At 49.7% G+C, this 24,450-nt stretch overlaps 1 protein-coding gene across 1 annotated transcript in view; it reads left to right on the top strand.

Annotated features, from left to right (window-relative positions):
* The window catches only part of ST6GALNAC1 (ST6 N-acetylgalactosaminide alpha-2,6-sialyltransferase 1), a 33,561-nt gene extending 10,379 nt beyond the window's left edge, over positions 1 to 23,182 (top strand). Inside the window, exons 2-9 of the mRNA XM_075559700.1 lie at positions 19,956 to 20,559; positions 21,075 to 21,243; positions 21,356 to 21,527; positions 21,819 to 21,957; positions 22,155 to 22,258; positions 22,358 to 22,447; positions 22,523 to 22,622; positions 23,000 to 23,182. Of these exons, the coding sequence (XP_075415815.1) occupies positions 19,956 to 20,559; positions 21,075 to 21,243; positions 21,356 to 21,527; positions 21,819 to 21,957; positions 22,155 to 22,258; positions 22,358 to 22,447; positions 22,523 to 22,622; positions 23,000 to 23,182 (1,561 nt within the window). The remainder of the gene's footprint in view (positions 1 to 19,955; positions 20,560 to 21,074; positions 21,244 to 21,355; positions 21,528 to 21,818; positions 21,958 to 22,154; positions 22,259 to 22,357; positions 22,448 to 22,522; positions 22,623 to 22,999) is intronic.
* Positions 23,183 to 24,450: the final 1,268 nt, after the last annotated feature.

The raw sequence follows: 24,450 nt of genomic DNA, 5'->3' as shown, positions 1-24,450 counted from the left end.
AGAACTAAGTGCTCTGGCATTGAGGGAGGGCTTGAGCAGAGGCCCAAAGTCCGTCCACTACTTCAGTGTATTGCCATATAAATATATGCACCTAGGCCAATACCTCTATTTTTATGAATTAATATACTTACATAAGTATACACCTATGTTTATACCTCTAACCATAGCTTTGCTTCCTAGATCTTTCCTCTGTTTCCTTTTACCTTCCTCCTGCCTCACCATCACAATCACCCTTCTTCTGCCTCTGAGTAATTCCTCTCAGCTAGTTTGCTGTTGCTCCAACACCCCAGGATCTCTACATCCTCCTCGTTGTCAATTTTAATTCCCTATTTGTTCCCCTGTCTATAGTGTTGCTCGCTCACCACTCCCTTTCCCCACCTTCTCCTCCCCCTGGAACCGCTGGTCCTGTTGCTTTCTCCTCAGGCTTGCTTCCCATGCTTATCTTTATAAGTAGGCAGACCAACAATAATGTCGGCGATACAAAAAGAAAACATAAAGATTGAACAAAAGAGAAATGAAAAAACATATGTATATAAAAAATAATAACTATCAGAAAAAACAAAAAAGCATAGATCATTCCAGGTCTGTCTGCTCACCTTTATGACTATCTTCCCCCTGGTCCTGGGGCATTCTGGGAACTGCTTTGCTCCCATGGCTGATCTGTTTTGTTCTCTTTTTGGCTCACCCCGCTGTCCTCTGTCACGGTGTGCTCCAAAGAGAGGACATCATGCCTCGAGCTGTTGTCTCTCCTACAGCCCTCTCTGTGCCTTAGCAGCTCCATGCAGGGACATCGTCCTTAGAGCTCAGGGTGCCGATATAAGGTCTAGACCCTCTTTCTTTTTCCTTCTTGGTTTGCTTCTGCGTGGGAATGGTGTGACGGCCCCTTGCCCCATCCTGTAGGCTTAGTGTTATCCTCTGTAGCACATACCTCTAGGGTAGGGGGTCAGTTTAGCTCTGCCTGGGGCCCGTCCTGTAGCCCACTCTGTTCATGCGTTGCTCCATATGGTTACATTGCCCTCAAGGTTTGGTGCACCGTGATGGGGTCTGGATGCACACTCCCAATTCTGTGGAGACACAACCAATATTCTCCCCCTGAGCAAGGCCCTGCTCCCCCTGTGCCATCATCTCTCCCTCTATTTCCTCCCCTTTTCTCCCTTCCCCCTCCCTCTTTTCTCCTTCTTTGTGTTGGAATGACATGTACGTCCTAGGCTTTGGCCTGTCCCCCATCCAACTGCCTCCACCTCAACCTGTAGAGTGTGAGATCAGTGGCTTTTCTTCTATACCTACTGTGCTGATTGTATCGACCTCAGTGGACTCATGTTGCACTTTTCCTTTTATGATTGGCTAACTTCGCTTAGCATAATTTCCTCCAACTCTTCCCGTGAGGTGATAAGCTTCTGGAGCTCATTGGTGCTTTTCGGTGATGCGTGTCCATTGTGCGTATGTGCCAGAGTTTTCTAATCCACTCATCTATCGATGGCAGTTTAGGTTGTTACCAATTCTTTGTGAGTGTGAATTGCACCACAATAAACATTGGAGCGCAGACAACTGGTCAGGGCCTGTTCCTTACCTCTTCTCGGTATGTGCCCAGTAAAGAGATAGCTGAGTCATAAGGTAGCTCAATTTCCATTTGCTTCACATATCACCAGATCACTTTCCACAACGGCTGTACATATCTACACAACCACCAACTGCGGAGGAGAGTTCCTATCTTGCCACATCCCTTCCAACATTTGTTGCTCTCTGATTTTCTGATTTGGGCTAACCTCTAGGGAGTTAGATGGTATCTCATGGTTGTTTTAATTTGCATTTTTCTGATGGCTAATGATTGGGAGCATTTTCTCAATATGTTTATTGACCATTCAGGTCTCCTCCCTCATAAAACTTCTTTTCCGGTTTTTGCCCACTTCCTTGGGGGGTTAACAGTTTTCCTCTTTTTGCAGGCTAGAAGGGTATTGTAGATTTTAGTAATAAACCCTTTGTTTGTTGTGTCATTTCTAAAAATCCTCTCCCAGCCTGTGGGTTCTCTTGTTACTCTCTTGGTAAAGTCTTTTGACACACACAGGTGCCCTAGCCTTAGTATATCCCACTTGTCGATTTCAGGTTCACCTGTGTGTGTTCCCTTCCCTATTGCCTATGTATTCCCTGAGCCAAGGTTCTTAGGTTTGTCTCAATTCCTTTGTTGATGGGCCTGATAGTTTGGGGATTTACTTCTAGGTCAGTGTCCACCTTAGTTTGTCCTTGTACATGAGATGAGGTAAGGATCTTGTTTCATTTTCCCACAAGTGGATAGCCATTGTTTCCAGTACCACTTGTCAAAGAGGGCTTTTGGGGTCCTTGTCAAAGATCAGTTGTCTACATGCGGATGATTTTTATTTCTGGTTGTCCGTACTTTTCCATTGGTCTAAGTATCTGTCATTATTCCAGTACCATGCTGTGTTGACAATTGTGGCTGTATAGTAGGTTTTAAAGTCAGGTAAGGCAAGCCTCCAACTATGTCCTTCTTAAGGAGTTCTCTGCTAATTTTAGGCTTCTTCCCTCTCCATATGAAATTGGTGGTCAGATTTTCCAATTCATTGAAGAAGGTTGTTGGTATTTGAATCAGGATTGTGTTAAACTTATATAGTGCCTTGGGTAAGATCGACATCTTTACTATATTGAGTTTTCCAATCCACGAGCATGGGATATTCTTCCACTTGTGGAGGTCGTTTTGGTTTTCTGTAGTAGGGTCCTGTAGTTTTCCTTGTATAAGTCTTTTGGTTTTGGGGGTAAGTATATTTCAATTTGTTCTTGGCTATTGTAAACGGTACTGCCTTCTTGATCTCCTCTTCCATGGTCTTGTCTGATATACATAGCAAACTGTGTTAGTCTGGGTAGACTAGAGAAACAAATCCATAAACACACATATGTGTCTAAGAAAGAACTTTATATACAAGAGCAGCTGAATATTGAGAAAACATCCCAGCCCAGTCCAGATCAAGTCCATAAGTTCAATATTAGCCCATATATCTGATACCAATCTATAAAGTTTTCTTCAGACTCATGAAACATATGCAATGATGCTGAATGCAGGAAGATCACAGGTCAGTGGGTGGGAAGTCTTGTGGAACCAGTGGCATTATAAGCCTCTCAGAACTGGCAGGGGTCTCCACGTGGCTTCTTCAGGATTCAGGGCTCCCCAGGGTAGGTCCATGTGGCTTCTCCCCAGGGATGTCTCACTGGGAGTGAGCCTTATCAGTAGAGAGTCTCCAAGGGAGTGATCAGAGAAAGAGCGTATCTCCTGCCTTCAAGAAGGAAAAACAGGAATTCCCAGAATCCTCAGGAGAAGGCCATGACCATACAAAGGCCCCATTGGCTATGACCCGATTAACAGACTAGACTCAACACCTTCATTATTAATCTTCTCAAGTCCCAAATTAACATCAGATTATGTAACTACCATACAAACCACTAGACTTCTGTTGATCTTGTTTCCTGACATTCTTCCATATTCCTCTATTGTTGCCAGTACTCCTGCTGTAGAGCCTTAGAGAATGTCAATGTATAGAATTATGTCATCTGCAAATAATGATAGTTTCACCTTCTCTTCTCCCAGCCAGATATCTTTAATGTCCTTCCTCTGCCTTATGTTGTTAGCTAGGACCTCCAATATGATGTTGAATAGAAGTGAGGACAAGGGGCATCCTTGTCTGGTCCCCTTTATCATTGACTATTATGTTGTCTGTTGACTTTTCATAGATAGCTTGTATTAACTTGAGGAATTTTCCTTCCATTCCTATCTTCTTGAGTGTCTTAATTAGGAATGGGTGTTGGATGTTGTCAAATGCTTTTTCTTATCAATGTGACAAATAATGTTTATAGATTTTCAGATGTTGAACCATCCCTACATCCCTGGAATGAATCCCACCTGATCATGATGGATGATATGTTTTATATACTTTAGTGTTCTATTAGCCAATATTCTGTTAAGGATTTTTACATCTATGTTCATTAGAGATATTGGTCTGTAGTCCTCTATTCCTGTGGGAATCCTTTCCCTTTTGGGTGTCAAAGTTATACTGGCTTTGTAGAATGAGTTTGCAGTCTTTTTCCATGCTCTGGACTAATTTGTGGAGAATCCGTGTTAGTTCTTCCCTGAATGCTTGGTAGAATTCTTCTGTGAAGCCGTCTGGGCCAGGAGCATTTTTTGCTGGTAGTTTCTTAACCATATCTATTTCTTCTTTTGCCGTGAGTCTGTTGAAGTTCTTGACCTCTATCTGGGATAATGTAGGGGGGGGATTCTTTTTCCAAGTATTTGTCCATGTCTTTCACATTGTTGAATTCATGAGAATACAGACTTTTATAGTACTTTGTGGTTATCCTTTTAATCTCATGGTGGTCTATTGTGACTTCCCCTATTTCATTCCTCATCCTGGCTATTGATGTTTGCTCCTTCCTTTCTTTGGGTAGGCTTGTCAATGGTCTGCCGGTTCTATTGATCCTTTCAAAGAACCAGCTTTCAGCTACATTGATTTTTTGCATTGTTCGCTTGTCTTCCCACTTGTTTAACTTTGCACTGATTTTTATTATTTCTTTTCTTTTGCTGTTGGAGGGGTTGTTGTGTTGACTGTTCTAGTTGCTGGAGGTCTTGTGGTAGTGTATCAGTCGTAAGTCTTACTTCAATTTTCATATATGCATTAATTGCTATCAAACTTCCTTTGATAACTGCTTTTGCTGTATCCCATACGTTTTGGAACATTGTATTCTCATTCTCATTAGTTTCTAGAAATGTCCTAATTTCCTCTCTAATCTGGGCCAGTACCCATTTGTGTCACAGAAGATCATTATTCATCCTCCAGTTGTTTGTCCTTGTTTTACTGGTCATCTTTTTGCTGATCTCCAGCTTTATGGCATGGTAGTCCTAGAGGGACATCTGGGTAATCTCTGTCTGTTTGAATTTACTCAGGCTTGACTTATGTCCCAGCACGTGGTCTATATTAGATAATGAGCCATGTACCCTCTCAAAGAATGAAATTTTTTGCATATGGATGGAAAGCTCTATAAATGTCTATCAGGTCCAGTCACCTAATTGTAGTGTTTAGCTTCCTTGCCGAGCATCTTTCCCAGTGGTCTCTGCTAGCAGTGTATTAAAGTCACCTACTGTGATTGTTGAATCTGATTTCTTTTTTCATCTTTTGACTAATTTGACAAATTTCATGGGCCTCTTGTTAGGCACGTATATGTTTATTATGCTCACTGGTTCCTGTTCTACTGATCCTTTGAGCATTACACAGTGCTCATCCTTGTCTCTTACTATGGTTTGCACCTTGAGAACAATTTTGTTGGAGATTAGGATTGCAACCCCTGCTTTTTATAAGTTGCTGTTTGCATGGTATATTTTCTGCCAGCCTTTTATTCTTAGTCTATTTTTGTCTGCGGGCTTAGGATGTGTCTCTTGCAGGCAACAGGTTGATGGGTTGTTTTCTGAGCCAGTCTGATAACCTTTGTCTTTTAATGGGTGAGTTGAGGCCGTTGATTTCAGAGTTATTATCACCATCTGTGGATTCATTGCTGTCTTCTCATACCTTTTGTGTTGGGTCTTTCCCTATTACCCTTCATATCAGTGTGCTGTTTGTGTGTGAAGCTTCATTATTGCCTTCTTTTCCCTCTGAGGCAATGTTATCTTCGTAATTGTTTTTAGCCCCTTGACTTCTGGGTAGAGTTGCACTATATGGCCATCTCCTGTTTGTGCTTGGTGGATGATGGCCTTCTGACATTAGTGAGTCGGCAAGCATTTTCGATAGGGTTAGGTGTCTTTGGCATATTCTTTGAGTTTTTTCCGTGTCTTGGATGACTCCTAACCTCGCCATCTATCTTAATAGATAGATTGGCAGGGTAGAGGATTCTCGGGTTGACATTTTTCTCTTTCAGCTTTTGAAAGATGTTACTCCACTCTCTCCTCCTCTTCATGGTATCTCCTGATCGGTCTAAGCATATTCTTACCTGAGCACCATTGTATGTGACCACCTTTTCTTCTCTTGTTGCACTTAAATTTTTTTTCTTTTTCCTTGAAGTTGGATAATTTAACTATTATGTGCCTTGGTGAATTCTTCCTGGGGTTTAGTCTAATTGGTTTCCTCTCTGATTCCTGTATGAGTGTCTGATTCTCATTCATTTAGGTGGGGAAGTTTGCTTCCAGAAATTTCCTCGCTAATTTATCTATTGACTCCCTCATTGCGTCTTGTTCTGGTAGACCAATTATCCAAATATTGTTCCTCTTCATAGCATGTCATTGACCTCAGGTTTCCTTCTGCCTCTTTGATTATCTTCTTTGACAGACTCTCCTGCTTGTTGACGTCTGCCTGAATGTCCTTGAGGTCACTGGTATGATTCTCTACCTCTTCTAGTCTGTTGGTGAGGTCTGTGATCTTGTGTGTTGCTTCTGTTACCTCATCCATTAAGTCTTGTATTTCCTTTTGGTGCATGGACTTTATCCCATCTATCGAGGACGTAATCCCCTCTATCATGGACTTCATGTCCTCTATCATTGCATCCTTATTCTGTGTTGCTTCCCTCATATCCTGTATTATTCCAAGGAGCATTTTGAAGATTTCTTTTTGTGGCAGAACAGTGTCTGATTCTTCTGCGAGCGTGGTTAGGTTTACAACTTCTCCTGCTATTGCGTTTTTTCTTGTTGAGGGTGTTGAAGTATGCTGCTGTTTGTGTGTCATTTTGGAATTGGGTGCCATGTTTCTGGGAGACCATGGGGCCCTGAGCTCTTTCTCTGTGTGACTTGTAAGAGTGTTTTAGAGGACTACCTGTGGCTTAATATCATGGTGGGTCACACTATGTAGACAGGGTGTGACAGTGACTCAGTGACCACTGGTGGTGGGGGGCCTCGGAGTCTAGGATGAAGCAGGTGACTGTAGGTTTGCCACTGGCCAGGTTGAGGTGGGACTGCAGTGTGGGCACAGGCCTGATCTGGACGATCTGGCCACCATTTTCAACCTTTTAAAGGCTTTGTGTGGAGCTCAAAACTGGTAGAGCTGGTTTGGGGTTTGGGCTGTGGCTGACAGAACCTGTTCACTTTTTCATGTTTTGTTGTGTTAAAGTCCTAGGCTGTGTTCTGGAGATTAGAGATCCGGCTATCTTGTTATGTTAATATTCTGCTAAAGAACAGAGTTCTGGCAACTTATGTGTTAGTCTGGGTTGACTAGAAAAACAAATCCGGAGACACTCGTGTACATAAGAGAGAGCTTTAGATAAATGAGCAATTGTATATAAAGAAAACATTGAGGTCCAGTCCAGAGCAAATCCATAAGTTCAATATTATTCCATACATCCGATGCTAGTTCATACATTCTTCTATAGACTCACGCAGCACACATAATTATGTCGAATGCAGGAAGATCACAGGCCAGTGGATGGGAGATCTTGTGGATCCGGTGGTGGTAGAAGCATCTCAGCGCTGGCATGGGTTTCCATGTGGCTCCTCCAGCTCCAGGGCTCTGGCTCCTTCAGTGTAGCTCCATGTGTCTTGTCAGCAGGAATATCTAGCAGATAGTGTGTGTGTCCCGGAGTTCCCAGAATCCTCAGGAGAAGGCTATGCCCACATAGGCATCATTGGCTATGACCTGATTGACAGGCTAGACTCCACCGCTTCACACTCAAGTTTATGGGAGATTATGTAACTGCCACACTATTACTTTGTGGTTCTGGTCTGTATGTGACTTTGGTGATGTGTCTGTTGGTTGGGCATAACTCTCTCTTACTCATGGGTATAATAGGTCACACCCATGTATAAGTGTAAGTTCTCAGTAGTCAGGCTCATATGTCTTCTCTTACCATATTAAGTAGAAGTGTAGGAGCAAGTTCTTTCTCTGATATTAGGTGACACGTGTTGGGAGATCAGGGTACCTCCCCACAGCTCTGTGAGCCCATAGTTGCTTCTGGGTTGATGTTAGCAGTTAGCACATTCTCTGGCAATCAGGGCAGTATATCTTTGTATCTGCCGAGAGGAAGTGCTACTCAATGGGGATGGGGTAGGCCCCCTGTGTGTGCACGGTGGTGGTGTATCTGAGAGTTTCGGTGATGTGCATGTAGTCTGCAGGAATCGCTTGAGTAGGGAGTGTGATATGCAGCTGGGTGGATCTTGGGTGAGGGTATGAAGACCTTCTGCTCATTGTTTGGCAGAGGTGTAGCTGGCATGGCTGGCAAGGTGGTGTGTCCGTCTGGTCGGTAACGGGGGCATGGATTCAAGCAGCATTCTTGCTCATCACTGGGCTTGGCCTTGTATGCACTCTGCCAGTTACCAAATGATAGGGCAAAGGTATATAGTTCACCAGTTGCTCGTTGGATGTCATGGGAACTTACATTACTGGATTATGGGGTGGAGGGAGAGTGGGATGGCAGGGAGAATTCATGCTGCAAATCACAGAGCGCATAGCAGTGTGGAGTGGGACTCAGAGCAGATGCTCCGGTTGAAGGTCCAGCAAAGTAGGAGTGTGTACCACAGGGATGGGTGGTGGAGGTCCCAGATGTGACAGGGTGGGAATGCATGCTGCAGATGTTTGGATTTGGGGGCTCAAGTGGTTTACTGCTGGTCCCAGAAGGGCAGGGAGGAGTGGGAAGGCAGAGCATGTCTCCCCAGTCTCTGGTATGTGTACTGGGGCACTCACCACCAAGGTCAGCCAATGCTCAGGTCTGAACCCCAACAGAATGTAGGGAGCATCTGCCTGGAGTCTGGTCAAATGGGCAATCTGTGGCCGTCACTCTACTCTGCTGCTCAAATGATCAGGGGCCACTGCTGTCTGGTGAATCGTTCTAGCCTGTTTTTCTGGCTTCCTCCCTCCCCTGTGGTCTTCCAGATCCCACAGGCTCTCTGCTGCTTCCCTACCCTTTCCCTTCTTAGACCCCGTTTTTCTTCTGTTCACTTTGCTTCACTCCAGGTTTGTGTACACAGTATCTGTCCCCTACTGGCGATCCCATGAGGATCGCCTCCTGGTATTCCTCACTCGGGAATTCTGCTCACATTGTCTCAAGGTGGCATTACCCTGGGTCAGCTGATGAGGTGCCTACAGCCTGTAAGTCTCCTTGTACGTGGTTTTCATTTAGTTTCTCCATCTCTTCAGTGTTCAACCCACTTCTTCCTGCTTCCTGCTGCTCTGGGTCCCCAGTTTGTCATCTGTATCTGTGTCACTTGGTCCCAGCTGATGTAGGGGAATGGCATGACCTGTATGACTAAGCTGCCATCTCTCCCATCACCTGATTCCTTGACAGCTACTTCCACAGTGGCAGATCGGTGATACCAGTAGAATAGAATCACCAGCAGCACCCATTTCTTCTCCATGTTTCACAATGTTGCTTTCTCAGCCCATGTGGTATAGGAAAGAGTTCACAAGACCCTAAGCAGGACAGGGGTAGAAGGTGAGAATAGGGACATGAGAATAGGGACAATGGGTTGAGAAGATATCTCATCAGCTAAACAGGACACCAAATAGGCCCATAGCTGAGCAAAGAGGGAAGAGGTAAAGACCATTCAATGATTCCAAAACTAGGTCACCTGTCATGGCACCTGGAGACAAACCCAAGTACAATTTGCTCATTTTGGGGTCGATACAATCCAAAACCAGCATTACTTGCTTCGTGGTCCTAACCTCATGTGACAATGTTTTGGATGATCTACATGAGAACCATTGTGGGGAGGGCACAGGACCAGGCAGTGGGTTATACATCAGGTCGCTATGAGTCGGAACTGGCTCAATGGCTTCTAACAAGAGTAGCAACAAGCCTCATTCTAAGTTTTGAGATGATAATTAAGAGCAGGCTATAAGCCAGACACATGGACTCTTGGGGGGGTGGTGGTGGTGAGGTGGGGGTTGCTTCATTTTGTTTTGGTGTCAAAATACAACTTGATTTCTTGTTTTTTTTCCAGGGGGGGAGTAATATTCTGATTTCTTGTTCTGGACCCTTATTTCACAAAGCTGCTGGAAAACTTAACCGTGCTGTTCTTCTACCTCTTGTCTCCTCCCTTGGATGGTGCTAAGCTTCTAGAACACCCAGTGCCTGACATCCTTGCCAGGCACAGGGGAAGTGCAGATGACGCCTGGTCATCCAACAGATGCTACGGGCTCATCCATCCCTTGTCTCTGTTCATGGGCTATTTAAAACCTACTCGGCTTAGGCATGACAATGTTCTAGGATGTTGCTGTCCATGGTTCTGTCTTCCTGGGCACAGCATGCATCCATTTCCTTTCAGGTCTTTAGGACCCTGCCAGGAAGTAGTTTTGGGGTGCCCTCTGATGTTGGGACCCACAGATCGCTTTCTTCTTTTACTCTTCTCCTCTTACTCCCCTGCCAGATGACAACTTTCCAGTGAGGGGATGATGGTGTCTGGAAATAAGACATCTCCCTCCATTCCCACCTGCCCCCCTCAACTTCTTCAGAATATTGTAACAGTTGCATCACTTGAGGTCTTCGGCATTCGTGGGAAAGAGACAAAAGATCTTGCTACTTATTATTCATTCATTCATTCTTTATCTCCCAGGTCTTATTTGCCACATGTCTCCCAGACATGGACCCGAATCTTAACTGTAAGGGGGTACAGGTGTGGGACACCAATAATGGAGGAAGGGAAGAAAATGTCAAATCCCTTTCCAAAATGGTGCAGAAGCCCACTGGCCAGTGTAGTAGGTATGAGACAGGGCTTGGAGGGTCACTCCCCAAGCCACTGTCATGACGGGGTTGGGGAGACTGCAGGAGGTTTGTGTCCTTTGATGCTTTAGCGCACTTTGGACTTTAATGACAATGAACATGCATGACTTTTTTATAAAAAGAAACATAATTCATGAAAGCACATTTCTGACCAAAAGATCCAGGAGGCAAAGTCTCACTTTAGGAATCACCTCCATGTCACAACTCCCTGCTTCAGCAGAATTGGCCAATCCCAGTGTGTTGGTCTGGGTTGACTAGAGAAACCAATTCCTCGACACTCTTATGCGTATAAGAGAGAGCTTTCTATAAAAGAGTAATTGTATATTGAGAAACATCCCAGTCCAGATCAAGTCCATAAGTCCAATATTAGCCCATATGGCCAATACTAGTCCATAAATTCCTCTTCAAACTCATGCAGCCATGCAATGATGCCGAATGCAGGAAGATCACAGGCCAGTGGGCACAAAGTCTTACAGATCCAGTGGCGGTGGAAGGATCTCAGCTCTGGTGTGGGCCTCCACGTGACTCCTCCAGCTCCAGGGCTCTGTCTCCATTAGTGTGTCTCCATGTGGCTTGTCAGCAGAAAGACAAAGAAGAGAGAGCGCGTCTGGCCTCCAGTGAGCTATTTACCTCCGTTGCACCTCCAAATGAGACCATCAAGCTGAGAATTGGTTGTCAGGCTAGACTCCACCCCTTCCTCAGGTTGACAGTAGATTATGTAACCTCCACCCCCAGACTCCCTCCTTCCCGCCCCCTGCCTCCCACACATCTTCCGAGTGTCTTTGCACCCACAATCCTTTATTGTAGCTGTTTATGTTCATGCTGCCTTCCCCCGATAGACCATGTGCACATTATGCTCACTGAGTATCGTTTTCTCATCTTTCACCCCATTGAGAGATCGCTCTCAATGCCTGCAAACAAGGGCCACGTAACAAGTATTTGCTGAACAAATCCTGCACCGTGCTTTCCATTCCCAAGGATTTCCTAGGAGAGGCCTCGTTTAGCTGTTTGGGGCTTTCTCCTTCAATTTCTGTTGAGGCATCACACTGTTTTCATCTCTACAGTTATTTTGTTGAAGTACCATGCTTTTGAAAGTAACAGAAAGTAGCATCTCCCCCTAAATCCAGTCATGCCATGAGGCATGCGTCAAGACAGGTTGCTTCCTTGGATCCTTCCAGAATGCTTGGCTACCGAGGAAGGGGCCTGGCACCTAAACAACATGCCCAGCCTGCTACTTACCTTCTCAGCTTTATGTACTTGAGTACTATGAATGAAAGATGATTTGCTCATGGCCTCGAAGCTTGTCATCCCTTTGAGTGTTCAGCTTTGGGCACATGAACGCAAAGGGGAGCTGGTGGGGAGTCAAGGGGTGTTAACAACGGACCCAATTCCAGTAGTCTATTTTATACATACAGTCTACATGAAGTCAGGCCGCACATTGTCTACATATAGTCTATAGACTGTCTATATATGGACATATGTATATCTATCACATACATATTGTCTACACAGTGCTGATGAAGCTCAAGGTGTGCAGCCTTCAGTATGGATTACAACTCAGTGTAAAGAAAATAAAAATCTTCACAACTGGACCAAAAGGTAACATCATTCCAAAAAAAAATAGAGAAAAGATTGAATTGTCAGTGATCTCATCTTGCATGGATCCACAGTCAATATTTATGGAAGCAGCAGTCAAAAGATCAAATCATGTATTGCATTGAATAAATTTGCTGCCCAAGACCTCGTTGAAGTATTGAAAAAGGATGTTACTTTGAGGACTGAGGTACACCTGACTCAAACCATGGCACTTTCAATCGCCTCTTAGGTATATGAAAGTTGGACATTGAATAAGGAAGACCAAAGAAGAGCCAATGCATTTGAACTGTGGTGTTGGCAAAGGCTATTGAAAGTGATGTGGACTGCCAAAAGAACAAACAAATATATCTTGGAAAAAGTAGAGCCAGAAGCAAGGGTGGGAGACTTGGCCTCGGGTACTTTGGACCTGTTATCAGAAGAGCCCAGTCCTTGAAGAAGGACATCATGTTTGGTAAAGCAAAGGGGCAGAGAAAGAGAGGAGGCTCAAGGAGATGGATTGGCCCAGTGGCTTCAACAATGGGCTCAAGCACAGGAACCATTGTGAGGATGGTACAGGACCAGGCAGTGTTTCGTTCTGTTGTGCATCGGCTTGCTCTGAGTCGGGACGGACTCCGGTACCTAACAATAGCACCTGTGCCGCACTGTGTGAAGAAGAATGCAGCAATGACAAAAGACCCTGTCACAGTCTGTGACGTGCAGATGACACAGCCTTGGAGACTGCATCCTTCAGTGTGGGTGATGCCGCCGCAAAAGAAAGCAAGAACAACGGGACCAATAAACAGCATCTCGGTAAACAAAGAAAGACGGACGTTGTCAAGACTTTCGTTTTCCTTTGGATCCGCCGTCAAGACCCATGGAAATAGAGTCAAGGAGTCAAATGCCTATTGCTTTGGCCAGATCTGCTACCAAGACCTCTTGAAATGCTTCAAAGCCAAGATGTCACTTTGAGCACTCAGGGGCGCTTGCCCTGAGCCATTGTGTTTTCAATCCCTTCAGATGCCTGCAAAAACTGGACAATGGATAAAGAAGACACTGGACAATGCAGTCTTTGGATTATGATGGTGTCGACAGACTATTGAGGACCTCATGGCTGCGAGAACAAACAGATCTTTCTGGAAAGCCGTATACTCAGAATGCTTCTCAGTAGCAAGAATAATAAGGCTTCATTTCACTTACCGTATATACTCAAGTATAAGCCCACCCGAAGATCAGCCGAGGCACCTAATTTTATCACAAAAACGGCATTAAAAATGTGCTGACAAAAGCTTGGCGTATACATGAGTATATACAGTAGTTGGGACATGTGATGCAGCGGAGCCAATCTCTGGAGAAGGACAGCCGTGTGGTAGAGTCGGCAAAGAAGAGGAAGCCCCCTCAACAAGATGCACTGACATCGTGGCTGCAACAATGAGCTCGATCGCCGTCATTGTAAGAATGGCACGGGGCTGGACAGGTCTTGTTCTGTTGTCCACGGAGTCCCTGTGTCTTGGGACTGATGCAATAGCACCCAGCGAGAACACAGAAAGGGACATCTATACCACTTTAATCCGTTGGCTTATAAAATCTCAAAATTGATGCATGAGGTAGGTATGAAGATTCTCATTTAATAGCTGAGGTCACTGAGCGCCAAAGCGTTCCTTAATTGGCCCAAGATCACACAGCTAGTTAGTGGTAGGGCTGGGCTGGAATTAAAATGAGAATTCTTTCTGTCAACCCAGTTTGCTGCATCATCCCTTCGCCAAGAGCCAAGAAGTTAGTTTTCTCTGACTCAACTTTAACACTTCAGATAATCGCCCAGAGCCAGTAGAGCTCAAAAGCCTGAGTCATGGGCAGGTGTGGTGAGCAAATTACTTAAAGAGGCTTTTCTAAGCCATATTCAACTCCTGCTACACGACTGGGTAGGGCTGTGCAAATGAGGTGTTTGTGGACCACCAATGGGATTGGGATACTTTGTTAATAATTCAAATAAGATGAATGGTATCCATGTAGTGCTGGGACCATGCAAATAAGGTGTATGTAATCCCAACAGGGGGATTGGTTGGTTTTGCCATCCCACTAGAGAGGTGAGACACTGGGGCAGAGACATGGCCGTGGCAGCAGAATTGTGGGGGTGGGGTGGGGTATTGTGGCCTTTCCAGCCCACAGAGAAAGCCGTGTACCTTTGATTGAAGGCTTTCTAGCAGAGTAGGGCGCCTCCAGGCACTTCAAAACAAAAATACCTCACTGCCATTCAGCCCATCAAGTCTGACTCATAGCACCCTGTGGGTTTCTGAGAGTTACTCTGTATGGTAGTAAAATGCCTCTTCTTTCTCTCATGGAATGACTGGGGGTTTTGGAACTGCTGACCTTCCCATTAGAAACACAACACATGAGCAGTAAGCAGGACAAAGAGAGCTTTGTAACTTTATATTGAGCAGAGCATAGGCTGGCTGAGGAAATAACCTGGGGCCATGGGTGAGCTCCGCCCCCTCCCAAGGCTGCTCATCACCAAGCAGAGGTCTGACACACCTCCACCTCCATCCTTTTAAACCCCATTCTGACACCAACTGTCCCACAGTTCTCTACTTTTCCGTGAGGCTCTAGAATTCATTTCAGTGGCTACCCAGAACTCACAGACGATGCTCATGATGATGGGGTTTATTAGTGAAGTTAATGGGTTACAGTTCAGGTGACCATTGTTCAGTGAACAATTTCTTCTGTGCTGTGTCCACCGGAAGGCCTCTCTCTGGTGCCTCAGCCTCTCACCCTGGCCTCTGCCCTGCTTGGGCAATGTTTCAAACCTCTTTTAGGGCTGCCAATAAATGCCTCTAGGACATGCCACTCTGCTATAAGACTTCACCTGAAGGCATTCTGATCCAGCTCCATGACTCAGTAAACCTAGTTCTCCCAGTTAAGCGCCACTCGCCAGCCAGCTGCCCCAAAGCACTCAGCTTTCCCTGCTCTGCAGGCTGGGAGGTCCACTGCTCTGCCTCCTGGTTCTGCTGCTCCTCTGCCACACCTCTGGTGTCACAGCTGTCCCCTGGATTAAGGAGGTCCACTGTGCAGGGGTCTTGGGGTCCAAAGGAGTCTCTCCTTTTCTGGTTCTGCTTCTCTTGTTGAGAGTGAGATTTGCACTCCCCCCTTCCTCTTGTTTCTGAGATGGCTCCTTTTAAACCCATCGGGATGACCCCCGTTAACCTTGGTCACACTCATCACTCACGGCTGAGTCACCTCAGCCATCTGGTGTCTTCCTCCACCTTCTTACCCAGATCCCTCAGGAAAGGAAGGTCGTCTTGGTGGGAGTAACAAAGGCTACGTCTAGAAGGGCCATGCTAAATATTTCACTGCATTGCACTGAGCCAGCCCCAGGGGCCCCTTGGGGTAAGGAGGTAAGCAAGGGGAAAAGAACTTGATCTTCAAGTCACTGGACGCCGCCCAGCCGGTGAATTTGGCACCGAAGGACTCAGGGAGCTGTTTTTGCCCCATGGAGAACAGAGTCGTTTTCACTGGACTCCTCTCCTCACCTCCTCAGCAGAGCAGACAGAAGACTTGGTAGTGTTTGTGATCAGTTTTAGTGCTAGAATAATAAGTGATGAAGTTGTAAATGCCTAAGGTATTTCTTAGATGATCCATAGCCTAAGAGCCCTGGTGACCTAGAGGTTATTCCTTGGGCCGCTGACCACAAGGCCAGCAGTTCAAAGCCATCAGCTGCTCCACAGCAGGGGTGGGGTGGGGGAGACAAACTTTCTACTCCCATAAAGAGTGAGAGTCTCGGAAATTCACAGGGTCCCTTCTACCATGTGCTATAGGGTCACTAAGAGTTGGAGTCCACTCCATGGTGGTGAGTCTGGTCTGGTTTTATGAACAGTAACAACAAAATCCTCTTAGAAACTCTGCCTGGGATCCCAGACCTTATTCGCTACAAGGTTACTGTCGGAGGGGCAGCCTTTGGGTTCTTTTCCTGTCATTGTTACTTCTTTCTCGCAAACAGTTACCGGTGCGGGTTCCCCAGAGAGAGCAGCTAGAGGTAGGTGGGATCCTGGTGGATTTTTATGTTCCTCTGGACCTTGCTTCTCAGGTGATTTTCTCAGCAGACAGAGCGAACAAGTGTGGGGATAGGACACACCCCAGACGCACACCTTAGCTAAGTAAACGTGGGATCAGGAGAGAGAAGTCTCTGGAGAAGGGCAACAGCCGGGTGCAGTAGAAGGACGGTGGGAGAGAGGCCGGCCCTGGACGGGCTGGACTGCCACAGTGGCTGCAATGACGGGCTGGGACATAGTGACCCGGTGAGGATGGTGCGGGACCAGGGGGCCTCATGCTGTTGTACGTCAGGTGGCTGTGAGGTGGCCCCGACCCAACAGCACCTAACAACCACAGCGGGACCACCGCCCCGTAGTCACTTCATCTCACTGCCGCTGAGTCAATTCCAGCTCAGGGCAACCCTTACAGGACAGGGCAGAACTGCCCTGGTGGGTTTCCAAGACTGTAACGTTTTACAGGAATAGAAAGTTTTGTCTTTGGAAACCGGGGTGATTTTGAACTTCTGACCCTGTGGTTAGCAGCCCAATGTGTAACCGCTACACCACGAGGGCTCCTACAGTGTCGTTATGCGTTGCAATCGACTGGATGACAGTGAGTGGCCCTTAGTCGGGACAAGTCTCCTGCTGCCCTCTGGGGCCAAAGCCTCAGGTTCCCCGAGAAGCAAGGGGAGCCCGGGCTTGCTTGTGCTTTCTCATCTGTGGTGAACAATTGCAGGTGGGGCTGACCTGGAATTGTTCACTACAGACAGGTGTCAGCACAAGCAAGCTAGGGCTCCCCTTGCTTCTTGGGGATACACGCCAGGGTGTTTACACCCCAGCTGGCCCGCTGTGACTCGGACAAGCACAGGGCCCTCGGCGTGTGGGTGGCATCTGGCCATCCCGTGACTGCCCTGCTTGAGGATCAAGGACTGCTTCCCTGCATCCCCAGCAGTCCTGGGTGCAGCTAATGGTAAGGGTTGAAATGAAGCTTGTCACCCCCTGGGTCACTGCCAGGACTTCCTATGAAAGGCAAGTGGTGTCACCACATGTCGCAGGGGGATAGTTCTTTGGGGAGAACCTGCAGCCTCGGGCCTCCAGGTGGGATTCCCAAGAGCGGTGGCTTTGAGGCCGGCCAGCCCGTCCTTCATAGGAGCCTTCGTGGCAAAGTGCTGAGGCCCTCGGCTGCCAGTTCAAACCCTCCCAGCAGCCCCACGCAAGAAAGAGCTGGCGGTCTGTTCCCATGGTGACCACAGGCTGGAAAGTCCTATGGGCAGTTGTCCTCTCATGTGGGGTTGCCGTGTTGGCCGGCCTCTGGGGTTAGAGATGGGGGATGGAGGCTGCCCTGGTGGTCCTGGGGTGGGGCGGGGGAGGCTTGTCTTGAACAGAGTGTGCTGCATCTGGGGGGACCCTTAGGTAAACATCTGGGGGGTGGGGGAAGGGGGGGAGGGCATTTCATCTGGAGGAACCCTCTGGAAGTCATGGCAAGTGGTGGGGGGTGAGTCTAGGGGGATCCTCATTTAGGCCTCTGGAGGTTGGAGAAAAGTGTGAAGGGCCAATGTGTCTAGAGGGCCCCTCGGGTGGCCTCCAGAGATTGGGGAAGTGGGTGGGGAAGAATGGTGGGTCCACCAGGGCCTTGGCTGAATACCAGGAGTATTTGCAAACCAGCTAAGTTCACAGCCGGGTTTCTGGCAACTGTATGTCTCAGCCTGGATGCTGCAGCCAGGGAGAAGGGGGTCCATACCTTCAGACCTTCCTACCGGGCAGCACTGCACCAACAGAGCTCGGCCCGCCTCTCCATGCCCCCACAGGGCATCTGTGTTACCTGCCACAGGACTGTCCCCTCCCTAAAGTTCTGCCCCCTGTGTCGGGGAAACGCATCTTCCATGCAGGATCAGCCAGCACGGACACGAGACAGGGCCGACCACTAATGTGTGTCCATACGGACTTCCAAAAAGTTCGTGGAAGAATGGGATTTGAAGGCAGTGACATTCTTCCACAGACTTTTTGAAACCCTCTCCAAATGTTCGTGTGTGTGTGTGTGTGTGTATACGCGTGCACATATTTCTTTGTCCTCTCAGTATAAGGAGCAAGGCGGTCTTGACTGGCGGTAAGATCCGACATGAACCCTGAACACCAATCCCACTGCCCTCAAGTGCAATCAGACCCACAGCCACCCGTCAGACAGGATAGACCTGCCCCCACAGGGTTTCCTAGGCTGTCTGTCGTCTTATGGAAGCCGACAGCCTCACCTTTCTCCCTCTGAGCAGTTGGTGGGTTTGAACCTGCGGACCTTTCAGAGAGCAGCCAGTCGCTCTCAATGCTGTGGTACCAGGGCACCTTCGGTCCTGAAGGAGGGCCTGTCAACATCCAGGTTGGCGGTGGCAGGTCACGCAATGAATGTGTCTTTCCATTTCCCGTGTGAAAAGGTTACCTTTGTCTCCTGCACATCACTTGCAAAAGGCCACCCAAATGAGCAGAGATGAAGGGACAACTGCAGGGTCACCAAGACCCCCTGCAGAAGTCCCCATCCAGAAGGAGTGTGGTGCCGGGGCCATTCAGGGCCACTCAGGATAAGCACAGGGAGCCTGGGCCCCAGCCCCCACTGGCTTTCCAAGTGCCGTTTTGGTCAGAGGGACAGCTGTGGGATCCCTTAGGTGCAGAGTGTCAATTAAGGATGATCTAAACAGGACAGAGAAGATGGGGGCTCGTCGTCCTGACCATGGGATCCAGAGGCAGAGAGCAGGTTTGTTTTACAGAGTATGTACAGTGGCGAGGAGGCAAGCCTTCATCGGCACAGATCCAATGGAGTGGGTAGAGTGTGAGTGTGAGCTGAGTTCTTTCAGGAGGACACCTCAAAGGGAGTGTCTGGCAGGCGAGTGAACAATGGTGTCAAACACTCCTTAAGAATAGGAAACAGAGGCTCCGGGGAGATGGCGCCCACCCAGATAGAGTCCCCTAACTAGAGCTCTCCTGGTGTGACCCAGAGACCGACAGGAAGGCTTCCCATGATTGACACCACCACTTAAAACCCGCTCCGTGTGCTCCAGGGATTATCTCGGAGGTGGTACGTTAAAATTGTACTATGTGCCTTTCTGTTTTCCAGTCTCTGGAACCGGGGCCGATGAACTGGTAGCGACGAAAACAAAACAAAAATTCAACTAAAGCTAACTGAAGACTTGTTAGATATCATGGATGAAAAGACTAAGTATTAGGGGGAGGGATTAAATCTAAATGTCATCCTTAGAAGGGAAAAAATGCCAGAGTTGCTGAGCTGATCTAAATATCAGTGAAAACCATTTAGAAGGAAGGAATAAGCAGATCACCAGCCACAATGGGAGCCAAGCACCCCGTAAAAGACAGCCCCGTGCCAGCACCTTCAAGGAGGATGGTTGCGAAGAGAACTTTTTCTGTGGGGAGAATGCCTGTTTGGTTCTCTCTCTCTGGACTGTGGAAATCTTCTCATTAAAGCAGGTCTTCGAAGCCCTGTGGTCATGAGTGTCGAGATTAGGCCACTTACACTTTCATCCGGTTCTTATTTTCCCACGGGTGGCCAGTGGAGGTGTCCCTTCCCGCCATCCACAGGGCTGGCTGGAAGTCAGCCGAGGACTCCAGGGTACCTACCGGTCTCCCTCCCCAGCCTTTCTAAGTAACTGTCTCTGTTTCTAGGTTTCGAGATAGAGCAGACACAAACAACAGGTCTGCGGGGTTCCCCCAAGAGGTACCCACCACAGGGAAGAGGACAAATGCCCATCATGGTTCAGCTCCAGAGGAGATGGTGCAGGACCAGCCAAGCAAGGCCACCGCCCCACCTGCCGAACAGAACAAAACAGAGAAGGCCGGAGAGGGCTCTCCGGGGAGGCAGGACACGGCGTCGCCCACACCGAGGACTCTGGGAGGAGAGAAGAGCACCTTGTCCACGCCGCACGGGGGAAAAAGGGTGACCACAACAAAGACACCTACCCCAACCCATCAGAACAAGGTGCTGTCCACTTCAGCAGGCCCTAAGGGGGCAGTTCCTTCCCTGAGGAGCAGCCGGGAGGGGACCAGCACAGCGGCTGTCCAGAAAGTGAGCCCCACCCAGAGAGTGGGCAGCAGGACCCCAACAAGCAAGCCGAAGGTAAAGCTGAAGGACCCCACCCCTAAGGAAGGAGCCCGGCTTCAGAGTCCCACCTCACAGAGACCCCCAGAACTGAAGGCCGCCAACTTCAAGTCTGAGCCTCGGTGGGATTTTGAGGACAAATATAGCCTGGAAGTGGGGGGCCTGCAGACGGTGAGTCTCCAAGCCCCGCCCCTTTTCCTGCTTCGAAGCCCCTTGGGGGAAGGCGGCCCACCTCTACCCTTCCCCGTCCCTCCAGGCTTGGCCATGTAGGTAGTGGAAGCAATGCCTGGCCTACTGGACTGCCCTCCCGAGACAGTGGACTCAGCTCTGCCAGGATGCTGGGTGGGCAGGGGGTCCGTGGGTTCTGAATCTCTGTCCTCTGGGGAGGGGGTGGGGGCCAGTGGTAACAGACAGGACCACTGTAACCTGCCACCCAGCCTCAAGCCTTGTAAATACCTTGTCTTCCCTAGAGGTCCCCTGCCCCTCATGGGCCCCCCACCGGGGCCTCTTCCACATCACCTTCCTGGGGGTTGTGGGGAGGCGAAAGGGGAGAGGCCACATGCCTGTGTTTCCACCGCATAGTGCACTCTGGAGGACACACAGCCCCCCAGGAACCCTGGGCCCTGGGGGCTCTGGTCCGAGGAGGGCTCTGCAGAGCCTGGCTGACCCTGTCCTCCTGCACGCAGACCTGCCCCGACTCCGTGAAGGTCAAAGCCTTCCTGTCTCCCTGGCTACAGCATCTCTTCATAGCCAACCTCACCCTCTTCCTGGACTCAGGGTGCTTCACCCCGAGCGAGTGGGCCCGCCTGGAGCATTTCCCGCCCCCCTTTGGCTTCATGGAGCTCAACTACTCCTGTAAGGTGCACCCCCACCCCCATGCCACCCCACCCCTGCTGGGGGCACCAGGGGAGGGCTCCGGGGGCAGGATTGCTGCTCTGAGGCTGAGTGGACCCCCCCCCCATTCCAGTGGTGCAGAAGGTGGTGGCCCACTTCCCCCCAGTGCCGCAGCAGCAGCTGCTCCTGGCCAGCCACCCTGCTGGGGAGGCACGGTGCATCAGCTGTGCCGTGGTGGGCAACGGCGGCATCCTGAACAACTCCCGGGTAGGCTCCGAGATAGACAGCCATGACTACGTGTTCCGGTGAGCACCCAGACCCTCTGCTGCCCGCCTTGCCCAGAGCTGCCCTGCCTCGCCCATGCCAGCCCCTACACCCCACTCAGGGGCTGCCTCCTTCTTTGGCGTCCTGGGTGCAGACCAAACAGAACCCTGGTGGTGGAGTGGTCACATCTGTTGGTCAGCGGTTTGAAACCCAGCAGCTGCTCCTCCGGAGACTCCTGTCAAGAGTGACAGTCTCAGTCTTCCTTGGGGCAGCTCTAGGGTCCCTCTGCGTGGGCACCGGCGCCAGCGCAGTGAAGGTGGTTTTTTGTGCAGGCTGAGCGGAGCGATCATTAAGGGTTACGAAAACGATGTGGGCACTCGGACGTCCTTCTACGGCTTCACCGCCTTCTCCCTGGTGCAGTCCCTCTACCTGCTGGGCCGCCTCGGCTTCCAGCACGTGCCACTGGGGAAGGTGAGCCCGGGGGAAGGGGCTTGGCCTCCCCCAGACCCTGGATGAGAGAGCCCAAAAGTGGCAAGGGGAGGGTGGTCCAGGCCTCTGGGGTCCGTGGGATCCATGCAGGCAGACCAGGCGTGTCAGCGGGGAGACCGGAGCAGAGCAAGGGGCCGGCCAGCAGTCCTGCAGTGCCCCTGGCTGCCTTTGGTCCTCAGGATGTCCGTTACTTGCACTTCCTGGAAGGCACCCGGGACTTTGAGTGGCTGGAAGCCCTGCTTCTGAATCAGACCATGAAGGGAAATAACTTTCACTGGTTCAGGTACACTGCCCTCCCCCAACCCCCACTGAGCTGGGTCAGGGTCACAGTCATGGCCTGCGAGCTGGGAGAAGAGAGCTGAACAACCTGTTTGGGCCGCAGGCACCGGCCCCAGGAGGCATTCCGGGAAGCCTTGCATTTGGACCGGTACCTGCTGCTGCACCCGGACCTGCTCCGGTACATGAAGAACAGGTGAGAGCTGAGTGGGCAGGTAGGGGTCCCCGCTCCCTGCAGGCTCTTGACAGTGGGGGGCTGGCTGATTCCCAGGTTTTTGAGATCTAAGACCCTGGACACCACTCACTGGCGGATATACCGGCCCACCACCGGAGCCCTCCTACTGCTTACCGCCCTGCAGCTCTGCGACAGGGTAAGCCTCTGCCTTGGAGCAGGGGGCCTGGAGGCCCAGCTGGTCCCTTCCCGAGACCACAGCTGGCTGGAGACATTGAGGGGTGGGGGGGGGGGGTGAGAGAATGCATGTGAGCATGTGCACTGAGGACACCTGCATGGGACCCCCAGGAATGGACTCCAGAACAGGGTGGTCCTGGAAGGGGGGTAGAGGGAGGACTATTTTGATCAGAACTCCTCTCAGAAGACTGTTGCATCTGGCAGAACCCACAGGTAGGCCTCTGGAGCTGGGGGGAAGTAGAGGGGCTGGTGGGCGGGGGTGAGTCTGCCAGGACATGCAGCCTGGGGGGGGGGGGGCGGGCGGCAACTGCAGGCCTGTCTCACCCTGCCCCTCTGCAGGTGAGCGCCTACGGCTTCATCACTCAGGGTCATGAGCGCTTCTCCGACCACTATTATGACAAGTCATGGAAGCGCCTGATCTTCTACCTGAACCACGACTTCAACCTGGAGAAAGCGCTCTGGAAGAAGCTGCATGACGAAGGGATCATTCGTCTGTACCAGCGCCCAGAGCCTCCAAAGTGAGGCCGGCCCAGGGGCTGCTGCCCTCCCTCCAGCCCTTTCCAGGCACAGCGCGCACGCGTGTGTGCGTGTATGTGTGCACATGAGGGGAGTCCCTGGCTCCTGCAGTGCGGGTGGGGAGCCTGTTACACAGAAGTCACTCAGGTAGCGGGTTACAGGTAAGACATTTTATTGAGGTCCCGCACCTTGGGGATTCATTGTATTCAAGAGGCTGTGCCTAGTGGCTGTCTCTTATTCAGGAGGTCCATACCTGGGGACTCCCCAGGCTGGCTTCTGGGTCACCAGTACACAAAAGATACATTGTGCCAACACACTACCGGGTATAACAACATAGTTACATATGTGACTATATAATGGATTCATTTCCTGGGCCTGTACGGTATTCCTTCTTGGTCCCTTGTCCCCCCACCACCACCTCATGTCCCCCGCCCCCCCATCATCTTGGAGTGGAAGATTCAGCCCTTCACTACAGCCCATCCATGTTGAAACAGACTTGTCGGCCACTTTTCACTGCGCATCAGCACAAGGCTAGGGTGCGCCTCCTCTTTCGGGCTCGCAAGCACCAAGTTCCAGGACCAAAGCAGCTGCTGGTGCAGGCCACGGAGAGGCAGGCGCCTCTTCCCGCTGCAGGGGTGAAACGCATCTGAATTCTTTTCTCTTGCTGGCTCTTACATTACCAGCCAAGCAGTCGCTGACTGTGAAAATGCTGTCACCTTCCCCATGGAGCCTTTTAGCGAATGGCAGCAGGTTCTGGTCCCTGAGACCAGGGACCTTTTAGCTAACAAAGTGCTGAGTTGATCAGGTAGACAGATTGTTGCTGGCATGCCGCTCGCTTCCCTAAAGCTACTTGGGCCGTGGAAAGAGCCTGGGCAGAGACACCGGGTCTGAGCCCCCCCTCTCCTCCTCCCCTCCCCCCCAGTTGGAGATCTTGAAGATAATTATTTCACTACCCACGGTCCAAAGCGCCCTGCCGAGCTTCTCCGGTTGGGTAGAGGGGGTAGACTGCGGTCTTTTACAACTCTGTGCATGGCAGACGGCAGAGCGCGCTTGTGATAATTCAGCCTTTATGCAGGGCCGAGTAGTCCGCATCCGGGGCGGCGCAAGTGAGGTTTGTGCCGCAGCTCTGCAGTTGATGATCGCCTTGGCACCTGGGTTTGGCTTTGCCTTTATTTGCCAACCCGTTTTGGCAGTACCAGTCGCTTCCACCCGTGTCTGGTCTCGGCCTTCTATTTGGAACCTGTCTAGACAGCTTGTTGGTGTTGCAATAATTC

Source organism: Tenrec ecaudatus, chromosome 10 (genome assembly GCF_050624435.1).
Source record: "Tenrec ecaudatus isolate mTenEca1 chromosome 10, mTenEca1.hap1, whole genome shotgun sequence".
In the NCBI taxonomy this organism is placed as follows: Eukaryota; Metazoa; Chordata; class Mammalia; order Afrosoricida; family Tenrecidae; genus Tenrec; species Tenrec ecaudatus.
This window is presented reverse-complemented; position numbering and strand designations above follow the sequence as displayed.